The 26,503-nt window shown below is 43.2% G+C and overlaps 1 protein-coding gene across 1 annotated transcript in view; it reads left to right on the top strand.

Annotated features, from left to right (window-relative positions):
- The window catches only part of NIPSNAP1 (nipsnap homolog 1), a 40,005-nt gene extending 13,502 nt beyond the window's left edge, over positions 1-26,503 (top strand). Inside the window, exons 2-10 of the mRNA XM_027863106.1 lie at positions 4,140-4,267; positions 8,100-8,145; positions 9,177-9,271; positions 13,451-13,521; positions 18,610-18,750; positions 19,359-19,390; positions 21,035-21,129; positions 23,965-24,048; positions 26,081-26,503. Coding sequence (XP_027718907.1) covers positions 4,140-4,267; positions 8,100-8,145; positions 9,177-9,271; positions 13,451-13,521; positions 18,610-18,750; positions 19,359-19,390; positions 21,035-21,129; positions 23,965-24,048; positions 26,081-26,145 — 757 coding nt within the window. The 3' untranslated portion in view covers positions 26,146-26,503. The remainder of the gene's footprint in view (positions 1-4,139; positions 4,268-8,099; positions 8,146-9,176; positions 9,272-13,450; positions 13,522-18,609; positions 18,751-19,358; positions 19,391-21,034; positions 21,130-23,964; positions 24,049-26,080) is intronic.

The raw sequence follows: 26,503 nt of genomic DNA, 5'->3' as shown, positions 1-26,503 counted from the left end.
CCTTGTTATCTGAGTGGGACTGATCTGCAGATGGGTCTCATACAGAACAGAGGATGATAGGGCAAGGAGAGATCCAAATTACACTGGGAACATTAGAAGAGGAGTAAATGTATTTCATTGGGGAGTTAGGAAGGCATGAGGAAAGGCTTCCTGTAGGAGGCAACCACTGGGCCTCAGCCTTGAAGAGGCAGATTCTAAAAGGCAGAGACAAGGAAGAGAGTCCATCAAAGGTATGGGGGACAACAACGTTTGGGGATCAAATAACGACGCAGTTCATTTGGAACATAGAATGTGTAAAGGGGAGAAATGTGAATTAAGGCTGGAAAGGTGGGCTCAGCTCTCATTATAGAAGGCCTTAAATAGCAGGCTAAGGTATTTGTATTGTAAGCCCTTGAGCAGTAGGGAGCCAGTGAAGGTGTTTGAGTAGGGGAATGATGTGGTCCTTTGGTTACTGTGTGAAGGATGGACCAGAAGAGACTGGAGGCAGGGAAGCCAATTTGGGAGGCCATTAGAGTAATGAAGATGAGTGGCAATGAAAGGGTGTGAGATGTACTGTGCATATGGAATTGAGGGTACCTGGCGACTGATTGGATGTGGAGGTGGGCTAGCAGTGAGAGAAGCAAAGAGTCAGCGATTACAGCAAGGTCTTAATCCTGATCGACTGGAAGCATGGTGGTGCCCTCTCCAGAAGGAGGGCATTTGCGTGGAAGGGCTGAAGACGATGAATTCTGCTTGGACCATGTCAAATTCAAACTTTTCTCAGGATCTGATAGAATGTCAACTCCTTGAGGACAGGGACTGTTTGGTTTTTTTGTCTTTGTTCTCAGAGTCTAGCATATTCTCACCTCGCACATAGTAGGTGCTTAATAAATGCTTGATGGTTGATTGATTGACTTAAATGTCTGGTAGCAGTTGGTGATGCTAACGCTCAGTGAGAAAGATTCAAGTAAGCTGTAGAGATTTGGGAGTCATCTGCCTGGAGATTACTTTGTAATTGAATTCACAGAGGCAGTTGGTAGCTCAGCGGATAGAGTGCTGGGCCTGGAATCAGGAAGGTCTGAGTTCAAATCTAACCTCAGACACTTATTAGCTGTGTGACGCTGGTGGACAAGTCACTTAACCTTATTTGCCCCAGTTTCTCATCCATAAAATGAGCTGGAGAAGGAAGGGGCAAAACCACTCCAGTTTCTTTGTCAAGAAAACCCCAAATGGGGTCAGAAAGAGTTAGACATGACTGAAATGCCTGAACAATGGTACTCGGTATAGTGGTTGAGATAAATGTTTATTGATTGATTAAACATTTATTCGTGGATTGATTTAGTCAATAAATAAACATTTATTGAATACCTATGTGCCAAGAAAACCACAAATGGGGTCACGAAGAGTTGGACATGACTGAAAAACAACAAAAATGTGCCCAGCATTGTTTATCGACTGATGACCAGCTTCTATAGAGGTGTGAGGTCAGAAGCCAGCTTTCCGGGGTTGAGGAATGAATGGGGAGTGAGGAAGGGAAGCAGGAGGAAGAGGGGAGATAGTAGAGTTTACCAGTGCATGAATAGAGGATGATACTTTGAATGGATGGGTAGGACCAAGAGAATTTTTAAAAAGTATTATGGACTGGGGCAGCTAGGTGGATAGAGCACTGGTCCTGGCGTCAGGAGGACCTGAGTTCAAATCCAGCCTCAGACATTTGACATTTGCTAACAGTGTGACCCTGAGCAAGTCACTTAACCCCATTGCCTAGCCAAAAAGGAAAAAAAACAACAACAAAAATCACAGTTAAAAAAAAGTATTATGGATCCCTGAGCATGTTTTTAAAAAGAAAGCAAGGAACCAATAATACAAGTGTGTTTCACACATAAAAGCTATGTTCCTGAAATAGAATGACTTTAATTATAGACCACTAAAGGAACCTTTTTTGTACATCACGTTATTATAATGTAAAAACTACATTCTAATCTTATCTGTCCTAAGTTCAGATTTTCACTGTTAGTTCTGAGAAAATGAGATGTAATCTGGATCTCTTTAAAGACAAGAAAACATCACGCCAAATATATATTTGTATACACGTGTGTGTAATATATGTAGAGAGATAGAAATGTAGCTATAGCTATATTCAACTGGGTCAGAATATTTAGATTGTCTCTTTTAAATAATATGCTGTTAATCTATTCCTCATATTAGGGAAAATTTTCACCTCAGGTAATGATAATAGTCTATTTTACAACAATACTGTAACAAAGCACCACAAAGCTGGTAAAAAGAGATAGATTGAAGATGATGAAGGGAAGGGAGAAAGAGAATATGAGAATGATGGGGGGGAGGGTCAGTTCCTAAAGGAGACTGGAAGGGATGTGGTCAAGGGCACAAGAGGGTTAGTCTTAGTAAGGAGAACCGCCATGTACCCGGAGCCTGGAGAAAGGGAGATAGGGATTGGTGAAGATGGAAGAGTTTGAAAAGAAGATGAGGCAGTTTGAACTGGCCTCGTGGTTCTCTGGGAAGTAGGAACTGATCTTTACTGAGCTATTGGGGAGTGAGATTGGAGTTGGGGGATTGGGACAACAGCTATGGGAGTAGAGCATGATAAGAGAGATCATGGATTCATAGATGGAGGGCTGGAACAGACCTTAGAAGTGGTCATCTGGTCCAACACCCTCATTTTACTGAAGAGGAAACCTAAGACATAAAGTAGTGCAGTGACTTGCCCAGGGTCATATAATTAGGAAGTATCTGAGACAGGATTCAAACCCAAGTCTTCCTGCCTCTATGGCCTGCACTCTATCCACTACACTAAACATTTGCGAAGCACTTACTATGTGCAAGGGCTGGGGATTAAAAAAAAAGTCAGACAGTCTCTGCCCTCAGGGAGTGCACACTCTAGTTGGAGGGGGGGGTGGGGCAGGGCAGAACAACACACAGGAAAGCCACACGTTTCAGCCACAAGTCATCTGGAAAGGTGCCAAGGCCTCTGGTGACAAGAACTTTCTTTTCTGGGTCTTCAAAACATGTGGTTATGGCGCATACAGGAGCAGTTTCTGAGCTGCCTCCCCACAGGGTAACTTCCCAGGATGATGGCTGCAGAGACCAGGCTGGAAGCCTGGCTGTTCCCAAGGCTCTTGGGCTCTAGGTCCCGGACCATTTTCGTCAGGGTCCAAGAGGCCTTGGTGGCCAAGGTGATGGTGGGAGATGGTTTGACTGGATAAAATTGCTAAATTAATAATCAATAGATAAAAGGAGATCCACCCAGGGCGAGGACTCAGTTGAAGTCATATTTCTTAGATTGTATCAGGTCTTACCTGTAGGGTTTGTGCCATCCTCTCTTAATTATCTTCTCTTTCTCCTGTTTATACTTTGTACATAGTTGTGTGCATGTTGTCTCACTTATTAGACTGTAAGGTCCTTGAGGGTAGGGATGGTTTTTTGCCCTTTTTTGTATCCTCAGCACTTGGCACAGTGCCTGACAGATTAATTAGCAATGGTAGAAATTGAGAAGGCAGGGGGCAGCTAGGTAGCGCAGTGGATAGAGCACCAGCCCTTAAGTCAGGAGGACCTGAGTTCAAATCTGGCCTCAGACCAAACACTTAACACCTGCTAGCTGTGTGACCCTGGGCAAGTCACTTAACCCCAATTGCCTAAAAAAATAAATAAATAAAATTGAGAAGTCAGAGGTTAAAGATTGTCAAGATGTAATGAGATCAAGAAGTATGGCTAAGTGAAGAGAGTATTGGATTTGGATTCAGAAGACCTGGGTTCAAATCTTGCCCTAGCACCTTAAGCAAATCATTTCCCTCCTTTAAACACCTCAGTTTTCTTGTCTGTAAAATGAGGGAGTTGGTCTAGATGACCTTCAAGACACCTTCTGTCTCGAGATCTATAATCCTATGAACTACTTGTGACCCATGGTAGCTGTGATCCTATGAATTTACCTGTGGGTAAATCACTCTCCCTTTCTCAGCCTCAGTTTCTTCATCTCTAAAATGTGGACATGGAATTCAACTCCAAAGTCCCTTCCAGCTCTAAGCCTGTGTCTCCATGGATAGGATTGGGGCAGAGTAAAAAATGAGGCTGTAGCTTTTTCCACCACCCCCACCCCACCCCGCTCCAGCCATGACCATTTGACCTCCCTGCTTTTTCAGGGCCTACTCGAAAGACAGTGAAAGCAGCTGGTTTCGTTCCCTCTTTGTCCACAAAGTGGATCCCCGGAAGGATGCTCATTCCACCCTCCTCTCAAAGAAGGAGACCAGCAACCTGTACAAGATTCAATGTGAGTGTCTTCCCCCTCCCCTCCCGTTATTCCTCATCTTTTTCCTTCCCTTTATTTTCCCTCCTTATTGGTGTCTAATAGGTTCTTTTTCCAGGGAGCAGGCAGAACCTTTGGCCTTGACTCAGACATAGGAGTAAATACAATGTTATTTTTTAAGGCTGACACATGTCTACTATGTTGCTAAGAAGCAGCTCAGTATATTGACTCCTGCCCTTGCCGTCAGGAGGAGATGGGGTTCAAATCCTGCCTGAGCTATACTGAATGTGTGACCCTGGTCAAGTCACTTTCAGGCAGCTTTCTAGGACTATGAGTTGTCAATTGGTATCAGTGGAGTGCTTCCACTCTGGGAGTCTCCTATACTGATAGAATCAATGTGTCTTGACCACCCCTCTCCTGACAAATAACAATGGCGTGTGGATCTTCCCCTAAAGCCTTCCTCTGCCTGAACTTGGCTTGATGGGGACCCTGAGCTTTGGAAGGCTAAGTCAGTCGTAGGTTAGCTCTGCTAAGTCTTACCAATCATTTAATTAGAAAGCATTTATTGAGCACTTATTATGTGTCAGGCACTATTCCAGCCAGGAAAGTCTTTGGGATAGGCTCAGTGTCTACTATGTGCCAGGCACTATGCCAAGTAATATGGATACAAAAAGAGGAAAAAGGACAGTCTCTGCCCTCAGTAGCTCACAGTAATGGAGGAGACAACATGCAAACCAGCTATAACAGGATAAATAGGAAATACTCAACTGAAGGAAGGCACTGGATTTTAGAGGGGTTGGGAAAGCTTCCAGTAGAAGGTAGAGATTTTGAAGGAAGCCAGGGGAGCCAGTAGAGTGTGGAGATGAAGGAGATCATGCCAGGTATGGGGGACAGCCGCATAAGATTCCCAGAGCTAAGACATGGAGGGTCTTGTTGTAGAATGGCCAGGAGGCCAGTATCCCTGGATATAAGAATATGTGTCAGGGAGGATGGTGTAAAAAGACTGGAAAGGGAGGAGGGGGCCAGGTTATAAAAGGCTTTAAAGGCCAACCAGAACTTTTTGTATTTGCTCCTGGAGGTGATAGGGAGTCACTGAACTGTACTGGTAGGGTTGGGTGGTAGGGTGATACTTGAATGAATGAATTAAAAAAAAAAGCACATTTCTTTTTTTTGTTTGTTTTTTGCTGAGGCAACTGGGGTTAAGTGACTTGCCCAGGGTCACACAGCTAGTATGTGTCAAGTGTCTGACATCACATTTGAACTCAGGTCCTCCTGACTCCAAGGCTGGAGCTCTATCCACTGCACCACCTAGCTGCACCAAAAAAAAAAAGCACATTTCTTAAGCACCTAGCTAGTAGAGATACAAATATAAAAAGAAAGACAGTCCTTGTCCTCAAGGAGCTTACATTCTAAACAGGAGAGACAACACCAGACTCTGGTTCCATGGCAGGTAGAAAGGCCTGGAAGTCCTGAGATGCCTAAGTTGGCCCAATAGCTGAGCTAGGGGATGGTAGGGTATTGAGGCAGAGCGAAGGGTGAGAAATGGTGGTCCTCCATCTCATCCAAAGGCATGGAGATGTTGATTCCCATCTCCTCCAAGGCCAATGAGCAACTAGCCGAGTGGCCCAGGTGAAGAGGGATGGCAGTGGCAGAGGGTACCTCCTGTAAGCCAGGCCAGGTACGCAAAGACCAAAGTGAGACAGTCATGGAATTAAGATTTAGATCTGGAAAGGACCAGAGAGGTCATTGAGCCCCACCCACTCACCCCCATCCCCACAATCCCCCATCATGTTACAGAGGAGAAACATGAGAAGTGATTTCCCTGAGGTCCCACAGATGGCAAATGTCTAAGATGGTTTTTGACCCCAGGTCTTCTTAATTCCCGTCTAGAACCATATCTGCTCAGTATACCACAGAACCATCCCTGCCCTCAGGGAGCTTATATTCCTTCCACTGATATAATCATTCATAGTCTTTATTGCCCATCACTTGTTATAGATCAAAGCCTCCCTACTCTCATCACTGCTTGTCTTTTCATTGCCCTTTGGGACATCTGCAGTTCTGAGGCTCCAGAACTCACTGTCCTCCATGGTCGCCACTGCTGAGCACCACCAGAAGAATAGTGGTGTTAGAAAGAAGGACTTTCTCATTAGGGATGAGAGTGGACCCACCGGGAGCTTGGAGGGCAGGGAATGCTGGATTGTTTTTTGTCTTTGTACCTAGTCCTAAGGCCAGGGCCCATTCAGTTTAATCAACATTTTTAAGTACCTACTATATGCCAGGCACTGTACTTAGGTTCTGAGAATACAAATAAGAAAAAGAAAGATAGCCCCTGTCTTCAAGGAGCTTATAATGTAATGGAAGAAGACAATACACCCAAGGAAGCTGAAAAGAGGGGCGAGGGGCCACCGTGGTGTCCCTAACGGTGTAGGGGGAGGATGTTCTGTGGAATTGAAACCAAGCGGAGCTGTTGATGGAAAATGGAGAGTTACCTATTAACTACAAGCTCCACATGTAGCAGGTGCTTCATGACTATTCACTGATTGCCTAATTGTGGAATTACCCAGAAGGAAGTCAGGTAGTCCTAGTTAACAAATGTGAGAGCTGGAGGGGCCCAAAGGGGGCACTTGTCCAGGAGTGCTGGGTGTGTAGCCCGCTCCTTCTTTCCAGTATAAAGGCAAGAATAATCACTTCCCTTAAGGAGCTCACAATGTAATGGAAGCAACTAGATCTCTCAATGGATAGAGCACCGGGCCTGGAGTCAGAAAGACCCTAGTTCAAATCCAGCTTCAGACACTTACTAGCTGTGTGACCCTGGGTAAGTCATGGCAGCTCTGCCTCAGTTTCCTCATCTGTAAAATGGAACACAATGCAATAATAACATTTACTTCCCAGGGTGTTGTGAGGACACTAAGTCTTGGGGGTGGTGAGTGGAGCCTTAGTCGTTGTGTCCATTTTTATGGAAGCAATTTCTTGTTCTCTCTCCTGGCCTCCCCTCCATGCCTTTTCTAATAATAACAGCCTGTTTACATAGGACCTTAAGCTTTGCTAAGCCCTTATATGTTATCTCATTTTATCCTGCATAATAAAAATAATTTTAATAATCCTAGCCAGCATTTATTTGTATGGTGCTCTGAGGCATGTAAAATTTTACATGTTATCTCAATTGATTTGATTTTTAATATTTATTTGAATGTTTTGGTGGATGGTTATTTGGTTTACATCTTTTTAGAGAGCAATATGTAAATCAGAAATTCTCAGTTTTGATTAAGGCTTAGCAAGCATTGCTTTAGGCAAATCCGTTTGCGTCTGTGGGTCTCTGCACAGATGGGATAGATGGGTGGCCTCGTGGTGTCCTGGGAACTCTACCAATATGAAATAATGATGATGAAAGCTAGCATGTATGTAGCCCCTACTATGTGCTAAACTATTTACAAATTGATCTCACTTGATCCTCACAACAACTGTGGCAAGTGAGATTATTATACCTTTTTTTTTCCACTGATGAGGAAACTGAGACATGTGACATTGATATAGTGCCCTAGGGTTCGCAAATTATTTCCCATACATCATCTCCTTTGATCCTCATGGGAAGTAGGCACTACTAATCTCTTGATCCTCATTTTACAAATGAGGAAACTAAGGCCCAGAGAGATGAAGTGATTCATAGCCAAGAAGTGTCAGGGATGGATTTGAACCTGGCTCTACTTGACTGATTCTAAGTCCAGTGCATTCTTGCCTCTAAATTTCAGGCTATTTCTTCTCTCCCCCTTTCCCAAATCACCCCCTCTGGATCTCTGTCCCTGTTCACCAGAGCCCCAGTATAACTGGTTCTTCTCTGATTGGCTTATTACAGTTCACAACGTGAAGCCAGAGTGCCTGGATGCCTATAACAGCCTGACGTGAGTCTTCTTCTCTTCTTTTGTTCTTTTGGCCCTGGTGTGGCAAAGGCACTCTGTCCATTATCATGGCCACTAAGCCCACCTTCCAGTGCTGAGCCTTATCTCCAACCTCTTCTTGCTACCACATTGTTTCAATCCAACCAACCAAAGTTTATAAAGTCCCTCCTGTGTGCCAGGCACTGGGCAGGGAGTTGGGGATACAAAGACAAAAGTATCCAAGCAGTCCCTGCCCTCAAGGGGCTTACATTCTATTGAGATGAAACATGTATCTGCCTAAATGAAAACAAAATGGATACAAAGTAATTTCTATTGTATCGGGTGGGAAAGGATCATCCTCATGTAGCTGGCACTTGAACTGAGCCTTGAAGGCTCTAGAGAGCTTTCCAGCCATGGGGCACAGATACGGAGGCTGGAGATGGGATATTGTATATAAGGACAGGAAGGAGGCATGGTAAGGCGGGAAGAATATATTATCAGCCTAGTTAAGAAGGAAGAGAGGAGTGGGGGAAGAGATGAGGGCATAAGCAAAGGAGGAGAAAGAAAGAGAGGGAGAGGGAGGGAGGAGCAGGGGAAGAGAGGGAAGGTGAAAGAGGAAGGGAAGAGAGGAGAAAGAGAGGGAGAGGGAAGAAGAGGGAGAAAGACAGACAGAAAAGGAGAAAGAGGGAGAGAAGAGAGGAGAGAGAAAAGAAGAGGAAAGGAGGAAAAGAGGGAGAGACAGAATTCTAAATACCAAAAAAAGTACAAGTTTGCCCCTCTCCCCCAAAAAATCTGCATTTCCCTGACTAGAAAACCAAGGCTCAGAGAGGTGATAACCTATAATCTAAGTCGCCCAAGGTAGTAGAAATGGTAAAACCAGGTCTTCCATCATCTGGGATCAGGGCAGTTTCCTGTAGTCTTCCCAGGGCTGGATGGCTAAGAAAGTGGGAGAGGGGCTCCCAGCCTCATCCTTCTCTGACTAGGCTGTATACTAAGTGCCTGGGTAGAGAAAGCAAGGCCCTTACTCATCTTCATCTTCTTTTTGCTTTTTCCAGGGAAGCGGTGCTCCCCCAGCTTCACCTAGACCCGGACTATCCTTGTGCATTGGTGGGAAACTGGAACACCTGGTATGGGGAGCAGGACCAGGCAGGTGAGACCTTAGCTTTTGCCTGGAGGATCAGAACTAGTGCCTAGCTTCTTCAGACTTTCCTCTTTTGTCACCCCAGAACCCACTCCAATCTTCCCACCAGTGACCCTTTTTGCTCATTGACTGGGCACTGAACCCCCTTCTCTACCCCTGCCAGAGGAAACCCAGACATCACTCTCTACTTTGACCCTTCTCAAAGGCAGTGCATCCTATGACTCCCAAGCCTTGCTATCTGGACTGTAGTCACACTCTTAGGACCTCTGGTCCTTTCCCTCTGCCCTGTGGCCAGATTCTCTCACATGTATTATCTTCCTCTATGAGGGTAGGGACTTGTCTTGTTCTATTTGTATCCCCAACACTTAGCACAATGATTGGCACATAGTAAACCTTTAACAAATGCTTTTCATTCATTCATCCATCCATCATCCTCATTTTAGAAACTGAGTCCCAGAAGAAAGAGAAGCATAGAGTTTTAAAGCTCTCTGCAGTCATTTTTCAGTCATGGCCAACTCTTCATGACCTCCATTTTTGGGGTTTTCTAGGCAAAGACATGGAGTGGTTTGGCATTTCCTTCTTCAGCTCATTTTACAGATGAGAAAACTGATGCAAACAAGGTGAAGTGATTTGCCCAGTCACACAGCTTGTGTCTGAGGTCAGATTTGAACTCAGGAAGGAGTCTTCTTGACTAAAGGTCCGTTGCTCTATGCACTATGGCGCCACCTAGCTGCCCATTTTAATGCTAGAAGGAACCTTAGTGGTCATTGGGCCCAACCCTGTAATTTTACATAAGGAAAAACTGAGGTCCCCAAGGGTGAAGTTACTTGCACTCTTACTAGACTCAGAAATCATAGAGTTGGGATTTGGGGTGGTTGTGGGGCCAGTCAGAGGGTCATTTTAGAATCCCATGCCACCTCCAGATGTGGCAGAGAGAGGCCAAAGAAGGGGTAAAGATCCCAAATTGGCCACCCTTGGACCATGGGACTGTTTCTTCCCTCCCTTCTAAAATGTGGGAGACATATTTTGGTATGGACATTGATAAGTTAGACTCTCCACCAGATGGTGGCCAGGATGGGGAATTGATCCCAGGCAATGGGAGAATGTGTTGAAGGAACTCAGTGCGTATAGCATGGAGAAGAGACTCAGGGGAGACATGATCACTGGCTTCCGTTATTTTAAGGGCTATTATGGGAAAAGGAATTAGCTGTGTTGTGCTTGGCCCTCAAGGGAAGAACCAGTGGCAGGGGAGGAGAGTGCAAAGAAGCCAATTCTGGTTTGATGTCAGGAAGGCTCTCCTAACAATGAAAGCCATCTTCAGTGACGTGGCAAGTGGAGGGCATCCCATTATTGGAAGTCAGCAAAAGCTTGAAGAACCTTTGTCAGGGAAATTTGCTCTGTATGTATTCTGTGTGCAAGAGGCAAACCTACTAGAGAACTTCCTCGGGGTGGGAAGATGGGTTCCTGTCCCTCTTCTGACACCTCCTGACTTGTGACCAGGCAGGCAACTTCATCTCTCACTGTTCTAGACCAGAGGTATCAAACTCAGAAATAGGGACCATTGAACCATACACAAGGATTCTTGCTGGCTACATATTGACTTAGAAAACTGTGCAGCAGTATTTTGTCTATGTTTAGTTGTATTTTTAGGGACAGCTGGGTGATACAGCGGATAGAGTAGCAGATCTGGAGTCAGGAAGACCTGAGTTCAAATCCAGCTTCAGGCACTTACTAGCTGCATAACCCTGTGCATGTCACTTCACCTCATCTATAAAGTGAGCTGGAGAAGGAAATGGCAAACCACTCCAGCATCTCTGCCAAGAAAACCCCAAATGGGGTCACAAAGACCTGGACACAACTGAAAGACTGAACAAATTGTATTTTTATTTATTTTGTTAAATATTTCCCAGTTTCATTTTAATCTGGTCCCTGTGTTTGACACCTCTTCTATAGACAACTTTTTATGACCAAAAGTTGAAGAGAAGGTGCCCATCTCAGTGGTAGAGAGAGTTTCTTCATGTGGAACTTCCCTATACCAATGAAATCATGAGTCTGATCTCTACCTCTATTTATGCACATGTTGTTAAGTCCCTCAATAGAGTGTAAGCTCTTTGAAGGTAGGAATTGTTTCATTTTTGTCCTTATGGCTTAAATTTAAAAACATACAAACAAACAAAAATCTTTCCAAAGTGGACAATGGGCTGGCACATTTTTGTTGTTCGGTCATTTCAGTTGTGGCCAACTCTTTATGACCCCATTTGGGGTTTTCTTGACAAAGATACCGGAACAGATTGTCATTTCCTTCTCCAGTTCATTTTATAGATGAGGAAACTGAGGCAAACAGGGTTAAGTGACTTGCCCAAGGTCACACAGCTAGTAAGCGTCTGAAGCCAGATTTGAACTCAGGAAGATGAGCCTTTCTGACTCCAGGTCCAGCAGTGTATCCACTGCATCAGCTAGCTGCTCATGCCACCTAGCTGCGTAGGTCTTGCTGGCACATAATAGATCATTAATAAATGCTTGCTGAGTCATTGATGTTTTTAGAGGAAATTCTTATTCATGTCTGAGTTGGACTACATGACCTCAGAGGTTACTTCCAAAGCTAAGACTATGTGATTCCTTTATCCCCAGGGATTTCATAGAATCAGTTGATAGGGACCAAAAAAAGTTTCTCACATCTGAATCATGAGCCCCTACCTATAGTGTCTCTGAAAAGTGGTCATCCAGTCCTTGCTCTGCCCTTCATTTTTTAAAGTTTAATTTTAGGTACTTAAATGAAGGGCTTTGCAATGATCCCTAGTCTGTTTTATCTTGCCAGAGTGGCTCTGTGTTCCAGACAGCCAAGACAATTTTGAATCTCGATTCTGTCACTTATTGAATTAGCTGTTCTGCCAGCTTTGTGTCATCTGGAGATTTAGTAAGGGTCCCTTTTGTGTCTTTATTCACAGAATTTCAAAGTTTGAAGGGACCTCAGAAGGCATCCAAGCTAATCCATGCCCCACAAATAATCCTTTCTATAATATCCCCAATGAGGTCATTCAGTCTTTCCCTGAAAGCCTCCAGTGAGGAGAGGGAGCCCATTTCCCCAAGCTACTGGCTCCTTTTTTTGGATAGCTCCAATTGTTAGGAAGCTGAAATCTGCCTCTGTATAACTTTTACCTGATGAATGAATGAATAAATGAAAAGGCATTAATTAAGTACTTATGTACTGAGCCCTGTGCTAAGGGCTTGGAAATCAATCAATCAATTAGTAAGTATTAAGTATTAGTTACTTATTCTGTGCCATGCATATATTAAAAATTGTTGTACATGAGAGTTTGGGAAGAAGGGATACAAGAATAAAAGTAAAGATAGTCCCTGACCTCAAAGAACTTGCATTCTTTTTTTTTTTCACACAATTGGGGTTAAGTGACTTGCCCAGGGTCACACAGCTAGTAAGTGTCAAGTGTTTGGTCTGAGGCCGGATTTGAACTCAGGTCCTCCTGACTTCAGGGCCGGTGCTCAATCCACTGTGCCACCTCGCTGCCCCAAAGAACTTGGATTCTAATGGGGGACATAGCACATATAGGGGAGTGATGGTCAAATAGTAGGGGTGTTTTGATTTGGAAAATTGCAGGGGTGCTGAGTGGAGAAGATTAACCTGGCCTTTTCAAAACAGTGACAGAAATGATTAGATTTTCTTCCAGAACTGGAGGGTAAGGGGCTTCAGGGGATACAGCTGCAGTGTCATGGTACCTAATGAGATTATCTGAGAAAGCAGTGAGGTGTGGTTGGAGCCAGACCCCAAATACAGTGGGCTACTGAGGCAACCACCAATCAGCTATCATTCTCCAAGACAGAGATCCAGGAATGAAAGAGTTAAGTTCTTCAACACTTGGATTCTGGATTGCTCTGTATGTCAGCAGGCAAGATGGCTGGGGACTCAATTGTTTTCATAGTTCTGTCCCCTGGGGCTGAGCAGTACAAATCTAATCCCCCTTTCCCATGATTTGAGTGGCATTTGAAGGACAGACTTTGTTGTGTTCATCATCATGGGGACTAATTCCCTAGTCAAAGGAAAGAGAACTCATGAGGGTCACAGTTCAGGGAAGCTTGAGTCCCTGGGGTTGAAGATCGGGAAGGGATGGTCTGACGGGCCAAGGGAGCAGTATTTGTTTGACGTTGTATTTTACTTCTGTCTCCTCACAGTACATTTGTGGCGATTCTCAGGAGGCTACCCTGCCCTCATGGACTGCATGAACAAACTCAAGGTGAACAAGGTAATCAGTCAGTCAGCCCATAAGCATTTATTAAGCACCATGTGCCAAGCATTGTGCTAAGTGCTGTGTTTACAAACAAAAACAAAAACAAAAACAAAAGTAGCAATCATTATCATAACTCTTGAGTTTTAAAACAAATAATAACCTTGAAAAGGAAGTAAGTAGTGCTGGCATTGGAACCAGCAAGGACCTGGGTTTGAGTCCTGCCTCTCAGAACATATTACAGAATAGTTGGCAATCTGCATTAGTGGAAGAAAATTCTTCTTCTGGGAGTTCCCTAAACTGATGAAATCACAGGTTCTGACCAAATAAGAAAATGATACATTTAATAATTACCTAAGAAGCACATGTCATAGTAGACAGAGAGCTGGTTTCAGAGCCTCTGACACATACTGGTTTTGTGACTGTGGGCAGGTCACTTCTCTTTTCCTCCTATGTTTGTAGAAAGTTTTGTTGCCAATGCTGTTTTTACATTTTCATGTCTGCTGTTCCAATCCTCTCCTTCCCTTTTTTTTCTTTTTGCTTCTCTTCATTTCATACTGGTAATTTGGTTTTCTTTCTTTTTTAAAAATCAAGTTAACTATGGCTTATCTGCTTTATTATTATTATTAAATAACAGCTGCTAGTTTTATTAATTGAATGAGATTTTTGCTTTCAATTTTATTAATCTCTTATTTTCAGGATTTCTATTTTGGTGTTTAATTAGGAGTTTTTTGTTTTTTGTTTTTGCTGGTTTTTTAGTTTTTTTTTGTTGCGTGCCCAAGTTGTTGATCTACTCTTTCTCTTTTTTTACTGTTGAAAGTGTTTAGAGATATAAACTTTCCCCTAAGGACTTCTTTGGCTGTGTCCCCAAAATTTTGGTATGTTGTCTTACTGTTATGCTTATCTTTAAGGAAATTATTGATTGTTTTTGTGATTTGTTCTTTGACCTATCCATTCTTTAGGATTGAATTATTTAGTCTCTGGTTAATTTTTAATTATTTCATCAGCTGCCCTTCATTGAAAATAATTTTTATTGTGCTGTGGTTTGCCCTTTGTGGAATAAAATTATCCCTGTAATTCATTTATTTTTCCTTTAAGTATTTAGGTGCTATGCCATTCGGTGCATATATAGTCAGTATTGATATTAATTAATTGTCTATGGTACCTTTCAGGAAAATGTAGCTTCCTTGTTTGTTTCTTTCAATTAAATCTATTGCTGTCATTTTTTCTAAAATTGTGATTGCAGCCCTCTTTTCTGATTTCAGCAGAAACATGATAGATTTTGTTCTAGACCCTTATTTCAGGTTTCTGTATGTCTTTCTGTTTCAAGTATGTTTCTTCTAACAAGCACAGTTAGATTCTGCTTTCTAATCCATTTTGCTCTCTTCACTTTTATGGGTAAGTTCATTCCATTCACAGTTATGGTTATTAATTGTATATATCCTTTTATCCTATTCTTTTTTGCCTTTCCTTCTTTTTGTTTCCCATCCCCTCTTTAGAGTTTGTTTTGCTTAAGACTAAAACCTTCCTTAATCTACCCCTCCCTCAACCCTAACTCTACCCCTAACTTTTTACCTTTCTTTCCTATTAACCTGTTGAATGAAAGTACCAAACTGTTTATGTATTTCACCCTTTTTTGACTAGTTCATATGAGAGTGAGTTTTAAATGTTACCCACTCATGCCTATTCCTTCCTTCTTATTTGTATAGACTTTCACTTGTGTACTCTAATTAAGTGAGATAATTTTCCTCCTCCTTCTTCTCCCTTCTAACCTCCATGTATTCTTCCTCTTCTATTCTTCTTTTAAGGTCATCAAAACATAACAATCACTCCCAGGGCTTCTGTCTAATTAGAATCCTTTTATGACCCCTGATGATGATAAACTTCTGAGGGGATACATATTAGATGTAAACAGTTTATCTTTGTTTAGTTTATTATGATTGCCCACTCATGTTTACTTTTTGTATTTCTCTTGCCTGCTGTGCTTGTATTTCAGAGTTTTTACTCATTTTTGTTATTTTCATCAGGTAGGCTTAGAAATCCTCCATTTCATTAAAGGTTCATTCTTTTCCCCCTTCCCCATAGGATTATATTCAGTTTTACTGAATAAATTATTTTGGGCTGTAAGCCTATATCCTGTGCCTTTTGGAATATCATGTTGCAAACTCTTTGCTCCTTCATAGTGGTGGCTGCTTAGTCTTGTGATATTAACTGTTGCTCCTCATTGCTTCGATTCTTCCTAGATACTGGTAGTATTTTTTTCTTTGACTCAAAAACTCTGGATTTTGGCTTTGATATTTCTGGGAGTTTTAATTTGGGAGTTTCTTTTAGGAGGTAATTGGTGGATTCTTTTTATTGCTACTTTACCTTCTGGCTCTAAGAGATCAGGGAAATTTTGTTTTGTGATTTCTTGAAGTGTGATGTCTAGTCTTTTCTTTTGATCATGGCTTTCAAGTAGTCCAATGATTCTTAAGTTATCTCTCTTCTCAATCTGCTTTCAAGGTCAATTGTTTTTTTCTATGAAATACTTATATTACATTTTCTTTGATTTTTTTTTTCCCTAGTATTTTTCTTCTAATATTTTGTATTGTCATATCAGTCAGTAAGCATTTATTAAGCCTGTATTATGTGCCTACAGTCCCAGGCACTATGCCAGGTGCAGAGTCATTAGCTTCTGATTGGCCAGTTCTAATTTTCCGAGTTTTTTTTCTTTTGTTTGGGTTTTGTACCTTTTGTGCTAATCTGTTAATTCTCTTTCAAATATTTCTTCTATAGCTCTCATTTGGTTTTAAAAATCATTTTTAATTCTTTTAAAAACTTTTGTTTCATCTTTCCTAGGAATTCTCCTTAAATTTGTGTCTAAGCTGTGTTTTTCTTTGAGATTTTGCTCATAGATGTTTTGGGTCATTTTCTTCTTTGGATTTGTGTCTTGAGCATTCTTGTCATGATAAGAGCTTTTTATGGTGGGATTCTTTTTTTGTTTACTCATTCTTCCAGCCTCCTTCCTGACTTCAGAGTTGATAATGAAACTGAACCATATTCACTTGTGGGGAGAATATCTCAGTTGAGTTTATGTCCTTGAGTACTTCTGCTCCTTTCCTGGGGTATTGAATGTTGTGTTATTCTAGGCTCTTGAGGAGAGCTCAGGCTGAGGACCCAAAGCTGTTCCCAAAATTCCTGAGAGCAAAGTCTGATCAGTGCCTTCCTGCTCCAAGCTCTTCAAGTTCCTGACCTGGGTTTGGGTCTGCCCAACACTTGTCTTGCTTCTGGCTGGAAGTTCCGTGGACTATTGTTAGACTCAGTCACTATCAGCAATCCATGGAAGTTCTTCGTGGTCAAAGTGACTGAAATGAAGGCTCTTCTTTGGTCTGGAATTCCTTTCTTCATTTTTCCACTGTGGTTTCAGACTGGGCTAGAGGATGGAGCTGAGGCCATTCTCCATTCCTGAGGTCTAAGGAACATAGCTACTGTTTTGTTTCTAAACACATTCCTAGCTCACTGCATAGTCCAGGACTTGCAACTGCTTGTCTCTCTGGAATTCTTCCCTTGCCTCTCCAGGCACAGGTTCTCTCCTCAGTTTCCCCTTAATCTCTGATCCAGAAGTGGGTCATGATCAACAGAGCTTGCAGATGGCACCTATCCTGCATTGTGCACAACTCATCTCTAGTGTGGGTCTGGGACTTTTCCTTGCTCTGGTATATAATCTCAGTCCTCTTTTAGTCCTTGCATGCCAGAATACTCCACTCTGCGGGCTCCTGGTCAGACCCTATCCTCAATGTCCTTTCTGTCTGTCTTCCTATGTTGATCTAGGCTGGGAAAAGGACTCACTGTGATTTTGAAAAAATTACTCAATCTAGTGCATTTTCTAGATTTTCATGGAGAAGAGAGGGAGGCATGGGGTGGGGGGGAGTTAGGCCATACTTCTTGTTACTCCGCCATCTTGGCTCTACCTTTGCCTCACTTCCAATGAATGAGTCTTGCAGTATTTCTTAGTATTCCTTATCTTGGTTGCACAATAAGGATCCATTACATTGACAAAAGATATTTTCAGCCATTACCCAACCAATGGTAGGTTTTTTCTAGCTTTTTTCCCCCTTACACATAAGGTAACTCCCATGTAGATAAGACTTTTCTTCCTGTTGTTATTATTAATAACTGACATTTATGTAGCACTTTGATATCTGTGAAGCACTTTATTACTATTATCTCAGGAGCTTCCTAACAACCCTGTGAGCTGAATGCTACTTTTCCAGACCTGCAATTGAGGGTGATTAACTTGCCCAGAGTCACACAACTACTCAGTGTCTCCATCAGGATTCATACTTATGTCTTCCTGACACTAAATTCGAGGCTACTAAAGCTACTGAGTCCCTTAAACTTGTTATGTCTTAGTCCCTTAGGACTTGAAGAGTAATCTTAACATCTCCCTACCTATTAGCACTACCTTTAAGGTAGATGCTTTATCAGTTTCCGTTTTACAGCTGAGGAAACTGAGGCTGAAAGAGATTTAAGTTATAATCATAGCTATCATTTGTATAGCACTTTAAGGTTTGCAAAGTTTTGTGTGTGTGTGTGTGTGTGTGTGTGTGTGTAAATATAAATTTGATCCTCACAACAATCCTGGAAGGCAGGTGCTAATTATTAGCCCCATTTTATAGGATAATACCATGAGGAAACTAAGGTAGACAGAGGTCAAATGACTTGCCCAGGGTCATACATTTAAACTAGTTAGTGACTGGGGAAGGATTCAAACTCTATTCTTCGTGACTCCAAATCCAGCACTCTATCCCTCAGCTGCCTCCACCCTTCCTTCCATATACTTGCTGAGTCCTGAGTTACTTGCCTTTTCCTTTTTTGACATTTCAATTAGCAACTCAGGCAGCTGTCCTGTGCCCCATCATTCATTCATTTATTCAATAATTGTTTATAGAATACCTACTATGTGTAAGGCACTATGGTACTAGGCTCAGTACTTTCGCTAGACACTTAGACAGTGTTCTAGGCTAAATCCAACCTTCCCCTGGTCTCCCTCTTATGTCATGGCTAGGCTAGGCTCTCTCCCCTTTGCCCCATACCCCTGAGTTATCCTACTGTTTGCCCCAACAGGAGTACCTGGAGTTCCGGAAGGAGAGGAGTAAGATGCTGCTGTCCAGGAGAAACCAGCTGCTTTTGGAATTCAGTTTCTGGAATGAGCCTGAGCCTCGTGAGGGCCCCAACATTTACGAACTAAGGACTTACAAGCTGAAGGTGATTCTGGGCTTCCTCCCTGCCCCACTCTCTCCCTTTTCCCCTCTCAGAGCCAGATTTGAGAGGCCATGGATATTGAAGGTCCCTATAACTCTGCATCTGGCCACCACTGTGCTCTCAGCCCAGCCCACCCCCATTCCGATCCCACATTCAGCGAGTAAGTCCCATTTGTCAAGTGCTTGAAGTTTTACAAAGTCTTGTGAAGTAGATGGCACCAGTATTGCTATCCCCCATTTTACAGATAGCGGACACTGAGGCTCATTATTGTGCAATGATTTTTGCCTCTGTACGTTGCAGTGCAGGACAGCTAGCTCATTAGCAAAGTATTGTATGAGATCAGAGGAGTGAAAATCATCTCTGACAGGAGAAATCAGGGAAGGCTTTCTGGAAGATGTGACCATGAAAAAAAAGAGTAGAATTGATTAGATGAGGAAGAAGAGTCATAGTTCCACTTAATGCTGAGAGAAGGTCCAGGATTAAGGTGAACTGAGGTCTCTGGGATGGAGAGATTAATGTCCCTTTTCTTGGTGTCTCTTATTAGCCTGGGAGCTGAGGTTAATGTTAGAAGCCAATGTCTGTACTTACTAATCCCTTACGTTTCCTTTCAGCCAGGGACCATGATTGAGTGGGGAAACAATTGGTGAGTAGGAGCGCTGGGCCTGAAAAGAGCATGGGGGTGGGGGAGACCATTCTTGTCTCACCAAGACTTTTTGTTATTTTTTTAAGCGAATAATGTATTGCTATCTTGGTTTTACATCCCTTCATTTCCCAATCTTTTCCTCTAACATATCCCCCTGCCAAAGAACCATCTTTTATGATGAAGGAAACAATTGAGCAAAATTAAACCAAAACATTTGCCAAATCTGATATACTATGTAGCGTTTCACACCCGTTCTCCACCACCTCTGCAATGATAGGAGGGAGGTACCTTCTCATATATCTTCTTCAGGGCCAAACATAATCGTTTTAGTTGCCCAGAATTTAGTTTCACTTTTTCTTTTTTCCCATTTCCTTATAGTCATTCTTTATGTTGTTTTCCTGGTTCTACTTACTTCTCTGTGCATTGGTTCATAGAAGTTGTCCTATACTTCTCTGAATCCTTCATAGTCATCGTTTCTTACAGCACAATCCTATTCCATCACGTTCATGTGCCGTAGTTAGTTTAGTCATTCATTCCCTAGTTGATAGGCATCGGCTTTGTCTCCTATTCTTTGGTCCCTCAAAAAAAGAAGAGAAAAAAAGTCCATCACTGATTATTTTGGTGTTTATGGAACCTTTCTTTTTGTCATTGACTTTCATGAGGTATATGATCTGTGTCAAAGAATATGCACATTTGGATAACTTGTCTTAGCATATTCCAATTTGTTTTCCATAATTGGACCAATTCACAGCTCTACCAACAGTGTGTAAATATTCCTGTCTTTCCATGGCCCCTCCAACATTGTCTCTTCCCATCTTTGCCAATTTGTGGGCTATGATCACTAAGACTTCTCTTATAATCCCTTCCGAATCCCTTGGCACCCTGTCACCTTTTTGTGTCTCCCCTTGCAGATCAGGGCTCAGATGGAAGAGGTGACAGGTTTAACTTGTCAGTCTCCAAGGCAGCAGTAGCATTCTCCCTATCTCCATATTTCTGCTCTTCCCCTCACTAAACTTTGAGAACAAGTTTAGTACTCACTGGCATTCACATAGGGTTATAAGGTTTGCAAAGCATGTGATCTCCATGATAGCAATAATAATGATGATAGCATTTATAAATTATTATCTCTGTATTTATAGAATATTAAGGTTTGCAAGGAGTTGTGCAAATACTATCTCGTTTTATCCTCAGATATATTGCAAATGTTATCTGGGAGGTAGATGCTATTATGATATCTGTTTTACAGATGAGGAAACTGAGGCAGACAGAAGTTAAATGACTTGCCCAAGGTCAGACAGCTAGTAAGTGTCTGGAGTCAGGTCTTCCTGCCTGTTGGCCCAGCATTCTATCCACTGCACCAAATAGCTGCCTCTCACCTCATTTGAGTCCCACCCCATCACCTTGTGAGGTGAGCCGATTAATTGACCTCAACTCCATTTTCTCTTGGAGAAACCTGAAAGTGACTTGTCCACAGTGATACAGGTGGGAAAAGTTGACCTTCAGATTGGAACCCATATCTCTTGATTCTGAGACTGGCATCCTTGACCCAACCCCACGAGCTCAGACTATATTGTACCCAGGCTCCAGGCCAGGTCAACTGCTAAACTATGGCCTCTTCCTAACTTCCATTCTGCCCTCCTCCAGGGCCCGCGCGATCAAGTACCGTCAGGAAAACCAGGAAGCCGTGGGTGGCTTCTTCTCCCAGATTGGAGAGCTCTATGTGGTCCACCATCTCTGGGGTAGGTTGATCTTTCTCTCATTTCCTGTCTTCATTGCTAGCTGTGGGTTAGAGGCGACTGGGGAGGAGCAATCTATTACCCATTCCCTGTTTTCTGAAGTATGGCTCGCTTGACTAAGACAAAAGAGGAAGAAAAATCTTGGGAACTTAGAAAAGAGAAATAGTTTCCTTCCCGTGGCCCTGTAGATGGTGGACTGGGGCCTGGAATGTGCTCTCCTGTATGTGGATGTAAGCCATACTGGATATTATAAGTAAGTAAGTGAAAATATCAGTCCACATCTAGGCAACACATTTTAGAACAGGGGTTCTAGATCTTTTTTGTATCATGGACCCTCTTACCCCCTTTGGCCATCCAGTGAAGCCTACGGACCCCTCCTCAGAATGTTTGTAAGTGGTTGAAACAAATAATTAAATTTCAGTTCGAAATGAGTCAAAACCAAGATATTATTGTTTTCCCAGTCAATTTCACAGACCCCCCCTTAAATTTATCCACAGACTCCTTTATGTTCCAGAGTAAGGGACATGTGAGTCCCACCTTATTCTTCCCTGCTCAGACCGTATCTGGAGTCCTGTGTCACATCTTAGGAAGGACAGGAGGGTGGAGGGCCAAGATGGTGAGAGTACAGGAGACCGGACCATATGAGAATTGATGAAAAGAACTGTGGATGTACATTATTGAATATACTGTCAGACTTTGATGTGTGTGTGTGTACCTGCATTTATTTCTTCCTTTTTTTCTCCCTTGTTCATAGTGACAGGTGGCTGGGTAGGGATAGATTCTGAAATGAAGGTGATGGAAAACCGAAACGATCTGAATAAATTTAGAATTGAAAAGACAGAGAAAGAACGGGGCATGTTTAGCCTAGAAAAGATCAGGCTTAGTGGGGATTTGATGTCTGTCTTCTTTTTTTTTCCCTGAACTTAACCGACCCCAATAAAATGAGCATTTGTATTTACATATAAAAAGTAGAACAGAAAAAGGAGGATTATACATGAAGCTGTCTTCAAGTATTTGCAATGGGCTGTCATGTGGAAGAGGGATTAGCCTTGTTCTGCTTGGCCCCAGAGGGCTCAACCAGGAGGATTGTAAGATACAGAGATTTGGCTGGATGTCAGAAAACCCCAGTGCCTGTGACAGCTGCCCCAAGGTAGGATGAGCTGCTTCCAGAGGTGGGAGGCTGGCTCCTCCTCTTTGAAGATCTTTAAGCAGAGACTGGACAATGGAGCATTTGTCAGAAATGTTGTTGGAGAAGCTTTTTATTCAATTGGGCCTTGGACTGGATTCCTTTTGAGATCCCTTCCAACTCAGAAATTCCATGACCAGACTTATCCTTCTCCATTTAGAATGTTATAATCGAACAAACCCCTCCTACCCACAGTAGCATCTCCCATTTCTATGATTACATCATCATAAATATTCCCTTTTGGCCTTGTGACAACTCAGGAATTCAACATATTTTAATTTCAGTTTCACAGACATTGACACTGAGAGGTTATGGAACTCTTCCTTAAGCCAGTGGCAGACCCTGGATTTTGACCCTTGTTCCATGGATTCCAAAGTCCATGCACTTTCCATGATCCCATTATCCTTGTAAGATACGTTACACATAGACTTAGATTTGGTAATCTGATATCAATAGGGATAAAGGTGGCCATGAGCCCATTACAGACACTCATGGGCACACTAGGTCAGCCCATGGTATATTCAGGCTGGTATTTCGTCCCACCCCAGTGGTGACTGCAGGACTTCTTTTCATTTGAATTTATTGATGCCCCATGCTTGGCAAAGACAGGAGCTGACTCCTCTAGGTAGGAATCACTGAGTCTGAGAAATGGAATAATGGGGGGGCTAGGTGGCGCAGTGGATAGAACACCAGCCCTGGATTCAGCAGTACCTGAGTTCAAATCTGGCCTCAGACACATAACACTAGCTGTGTGACCCTGGGCAAGTCACTTAACCCCCATTGTCCAACCAGGGGAAAAAAAAAAGAGAGAGAGAAATGGAAGGAACCTCAGGGGCCCCACCTCAACCTCCAACCCATACACCAAAGGATTTCATACCATCATATACCCAACAAATGGTCTTCCAACTTCTGCTTGATGACCTCCAAGGAGTCAGAGAGTATTGCCTCTCTAGTCAACCCCTTCCATTTTGGAAGGGCTTTCATTGGGCGGGGGTGGGGAGAGTGGGGGATGGGGGGTGGAGTGTTTCCTGACATCAAGCCTTTAGAGGGCTCTTTGCACCTCCCCCTGTCGCTATGAGACCTTTTCTCCAGTGACGAATTGAACAAGGCTGATCCCTCTTCCATTTGATAGCCCCAGCTATCATTCCTTATCCCTGCGCCCCCCCCCCCCCCCCCCCCCCCCCGCCCCGCCAAGTCTTCTTTCCTTCAACTAAGGAGTGTTTCCTGTCTTTCACCAAAATCCCCAGGACCAGCTAGACATGTCCTGGAAGCCTGAGCCTTCCCTGGGATGAAGAGACATTAACATTTTTTTGCACTTAATTATATTTTATTTTTTCCTAATTACATGTAAAGATAGTTTTCAACATTCAGTTTTGTTAGATTTTGAATTCCAAATTTTTGTCCCTCCCTCCCTTCCCTACCCTCTCCCCAAGACAGCAAACGATCTAATATAGGTTATGACAGTAAATAATTATTAAGCACCTACTATGTGTCAGATGCTGAGCCTGTGGGTCTTAGCTCCTCAGTAAAGTGGACCCAAAGCAGATGTCTTTCTGGGGATTCTACAGATGTTCCTGAGCTTAAGAAGAGACATAAAAACCACCTGGCCCTGAAATCCCAATTTAACAAACACATCGTGTTTCTTCCTTTAGCCTATAAAGACCTGCAGTCCCGGGAGGAAACTCGAAATGCCGCCTGGAGGAAGAGGGGCTGGGACGAGAATGTATATTACACAGGTAAGGTACCAACTTTTCTCAGCATCTGACCTCATCACCACCACCCTCAGAAATAGGACTGCTGTTAACAGATCAATAAGCATTTAGGAAATGCCTATTAGTTCCCAGGTACTATGCTAGGTACTCAAGATACAAAGACAAAAAGAAAATTGTTCCTGTCCTCAAGAGGGTTAAATTCTATTGGGGCAGGGGAGAGAGCTGGTGAGAAGCAATGTAGTGCAGTAGAGAGGACTTGACTTCGAATTCAGGTTTTTGTCTAGCTGTGTGACCTTGTATGAGTCACTCAGTTTCTTATTTGTAAAATGAAAGATTTGACCTAGATAGTCTCTAAGGCCCCTTGTGGCCCTCAATCTATGAGCCTATGATTTATGACATTTCATATTTGTGTGTGTGTCTGTTCTCTTTCCTCCCCACCCCCCCATAGAATGTAAGTGCCTTGAGAGCAGGGACTGGTTCATTTTTGGTTTTTCATCCCCAGGTCCTAGCAAACAGTAGACAGTTAATAAAGGCTTGTTGCTTGTTTGCTTGATTCTTGACAGCAGGTGGCTAGGTGGGGTCTCAGCCTGAACACATAGATGAGAGAGTTATAACTGCTCTAGCGTCTTTGGGCTCTCCTATAGTAATTATTGGCAGCCCCAGCAAATGGCCCATGTCCCTCATTTATTCATTCACTCATTCATTTATCAGATATTTACGCAACATCTACCAAATGTAAGACACTCGGCTAAGGTACCTTTACTAGACACTTATATGGTCCTCTCCATCGAGTGAAGGGGTCACTGCTCAGCCCTTTCCTCTTTCCATTTCTGTTCCATCCTGTGGTCTCCCCATGGGAGGGAGCTTGGATAATATCTATATGAAGAGTTATCATTTATAGTATTTTTTCACAAGCTTCTCTGAAAGAGAGGCAATACAAATCTTATCCTCATTTTACAAGTGAGGGAATGGAGTCTCAGAGAGATGAGGCAGTTTTTTCCCAGACATACAACTACAAGGAGTCCAGGGCAGGAACCCAAGTTCTGGGCTCTGGGCTCTTTCCACCAGCCCATGCTGTTTCCTGATCTGTCTAGAGCTGGTGTCAGTAAACTATGGCCCGTAGGCCAAGTGTGGCCCGCTGCCTTGCTTTTTGTATGGACAGTGAAGTAAGAATAGTTTTTACATTTTTTAAATGGTTTTACATTTAATGTACATGTAATAATTTAACATATGTATGCTACATGTACATGTAATAATTTACATTTAATGGAAAAACAATTCCTATTTCTCAGAGCACACAAAACAGGCAATGGGCCAGATTTGGCACACAGGAGATAGTTTGCTAATACCTGCCCCGGAGGATAGGCGTGTGGCACGGTAGCTGGGGTCCTCACTGTGTTGTAATGAGAGAGAGGTGTTCTGGAGGGAGTCAGGAAGGAGATGGTTTTAAATCCCACCTCTGCCATTTAATGATCGTGTGGCCCCGGCAAATCACTGGACCTCTCCACTCTGAGCAGCTCTCTGTGGACCAATTGCTGATCTGCATTGATAGAGGGAGTTTACTCACAAATTGATGAAATCACAGGACCGGTCCAAAAGGGCACTGGAAGGGTGCCTATTGGATGAACCACAGCAATTACATAGGAAACGGTTCCAGAGACAAATCTGTGTAAAGAATAGAATCTAAGAAGTGGGTGATGAAAAAGGAGAGAGCGCCAGTCATGAAGCAACAGCCAAGGATAGCCAGGGACAGCCTGCATGCCTCTGGGTGCCCATACCATGGCAGGAATGCCTCCAGCATTTTGGGCAGACTCCTGGGGGTGAACTTATGGGAGGCCCTGCACAGGAGTTGATTGGGATGGGCTGCTAGTGGCAGCATTGAAGAGAATGCCACGTCAGAGCTCTATTGGTACCTTGGACTTCATGGGGCAATAGCCCGTGAGATAATGGATGTAAAGGGTTTCTCAAGCTTTAAGTCACTGTAGAAAAGTCCCTAGTTATGAGGGCGAGGGGTCCTCTGCACAGCCCCAGTGACCTTGATCCTTTCTTTCCACAGTCCCTCTGGTACGGAACATGGAGTCTCGTATCATGATTCCCCTGAAGATCTCACCCCTCCAGTGACCCTGCGGACCCCTTTCTCATCACTGGAGGGAGCTGTTAGCCAGAAGAGCCCCTCTCCTCTCCTCCCCTCCCCAGACACTCCCCCTTCCCCCACACCCCTCTACCACCTCATACCCCACTTCCCCTCCCCCCCATCCTCTCAGATTTTATGCCTCATTCTTTCTTTGGGGTCTGACGGGTTCCTCGGGGAGTTAGGTCAGGCTGAGGCTAGCTGAATTAGACCAAGACCTAGCTGCTTCTAATGCCCATCCACCTTCTCCCCATTCTGTTCTTCCTTTGGTTTCGGGCAGCTAGGTGACTCGGTGGATAGAGTTTGGGGCTTGGAATCAGGAAGACCTGTATTTAAATCATGCATAAG

The sequence above is a fragment of the Vombatus ursinus genome, unplaced genomic scaffold (genome assembly GCF_900497805.2).
Source record: "Vombatus ursinus unplaced genomic scaffold, bare-nosed wombat genome assembly UNPS02001287.1, whole genome shotgun sequence".
In the NCBI taxonomy this organism is placed as follows: domain Eukaryota; kingdom Metazoa; phylum Chordata; class Mammalia; order Diprotodontia; family Vombatidae; genus Vombatus; species Vombatus ursinus.
The sequence above is the reverse complement of the archived record's forward strand: the minus strand, read 5'-3'. Positions and strand labels throughout refer to the sequence as shown.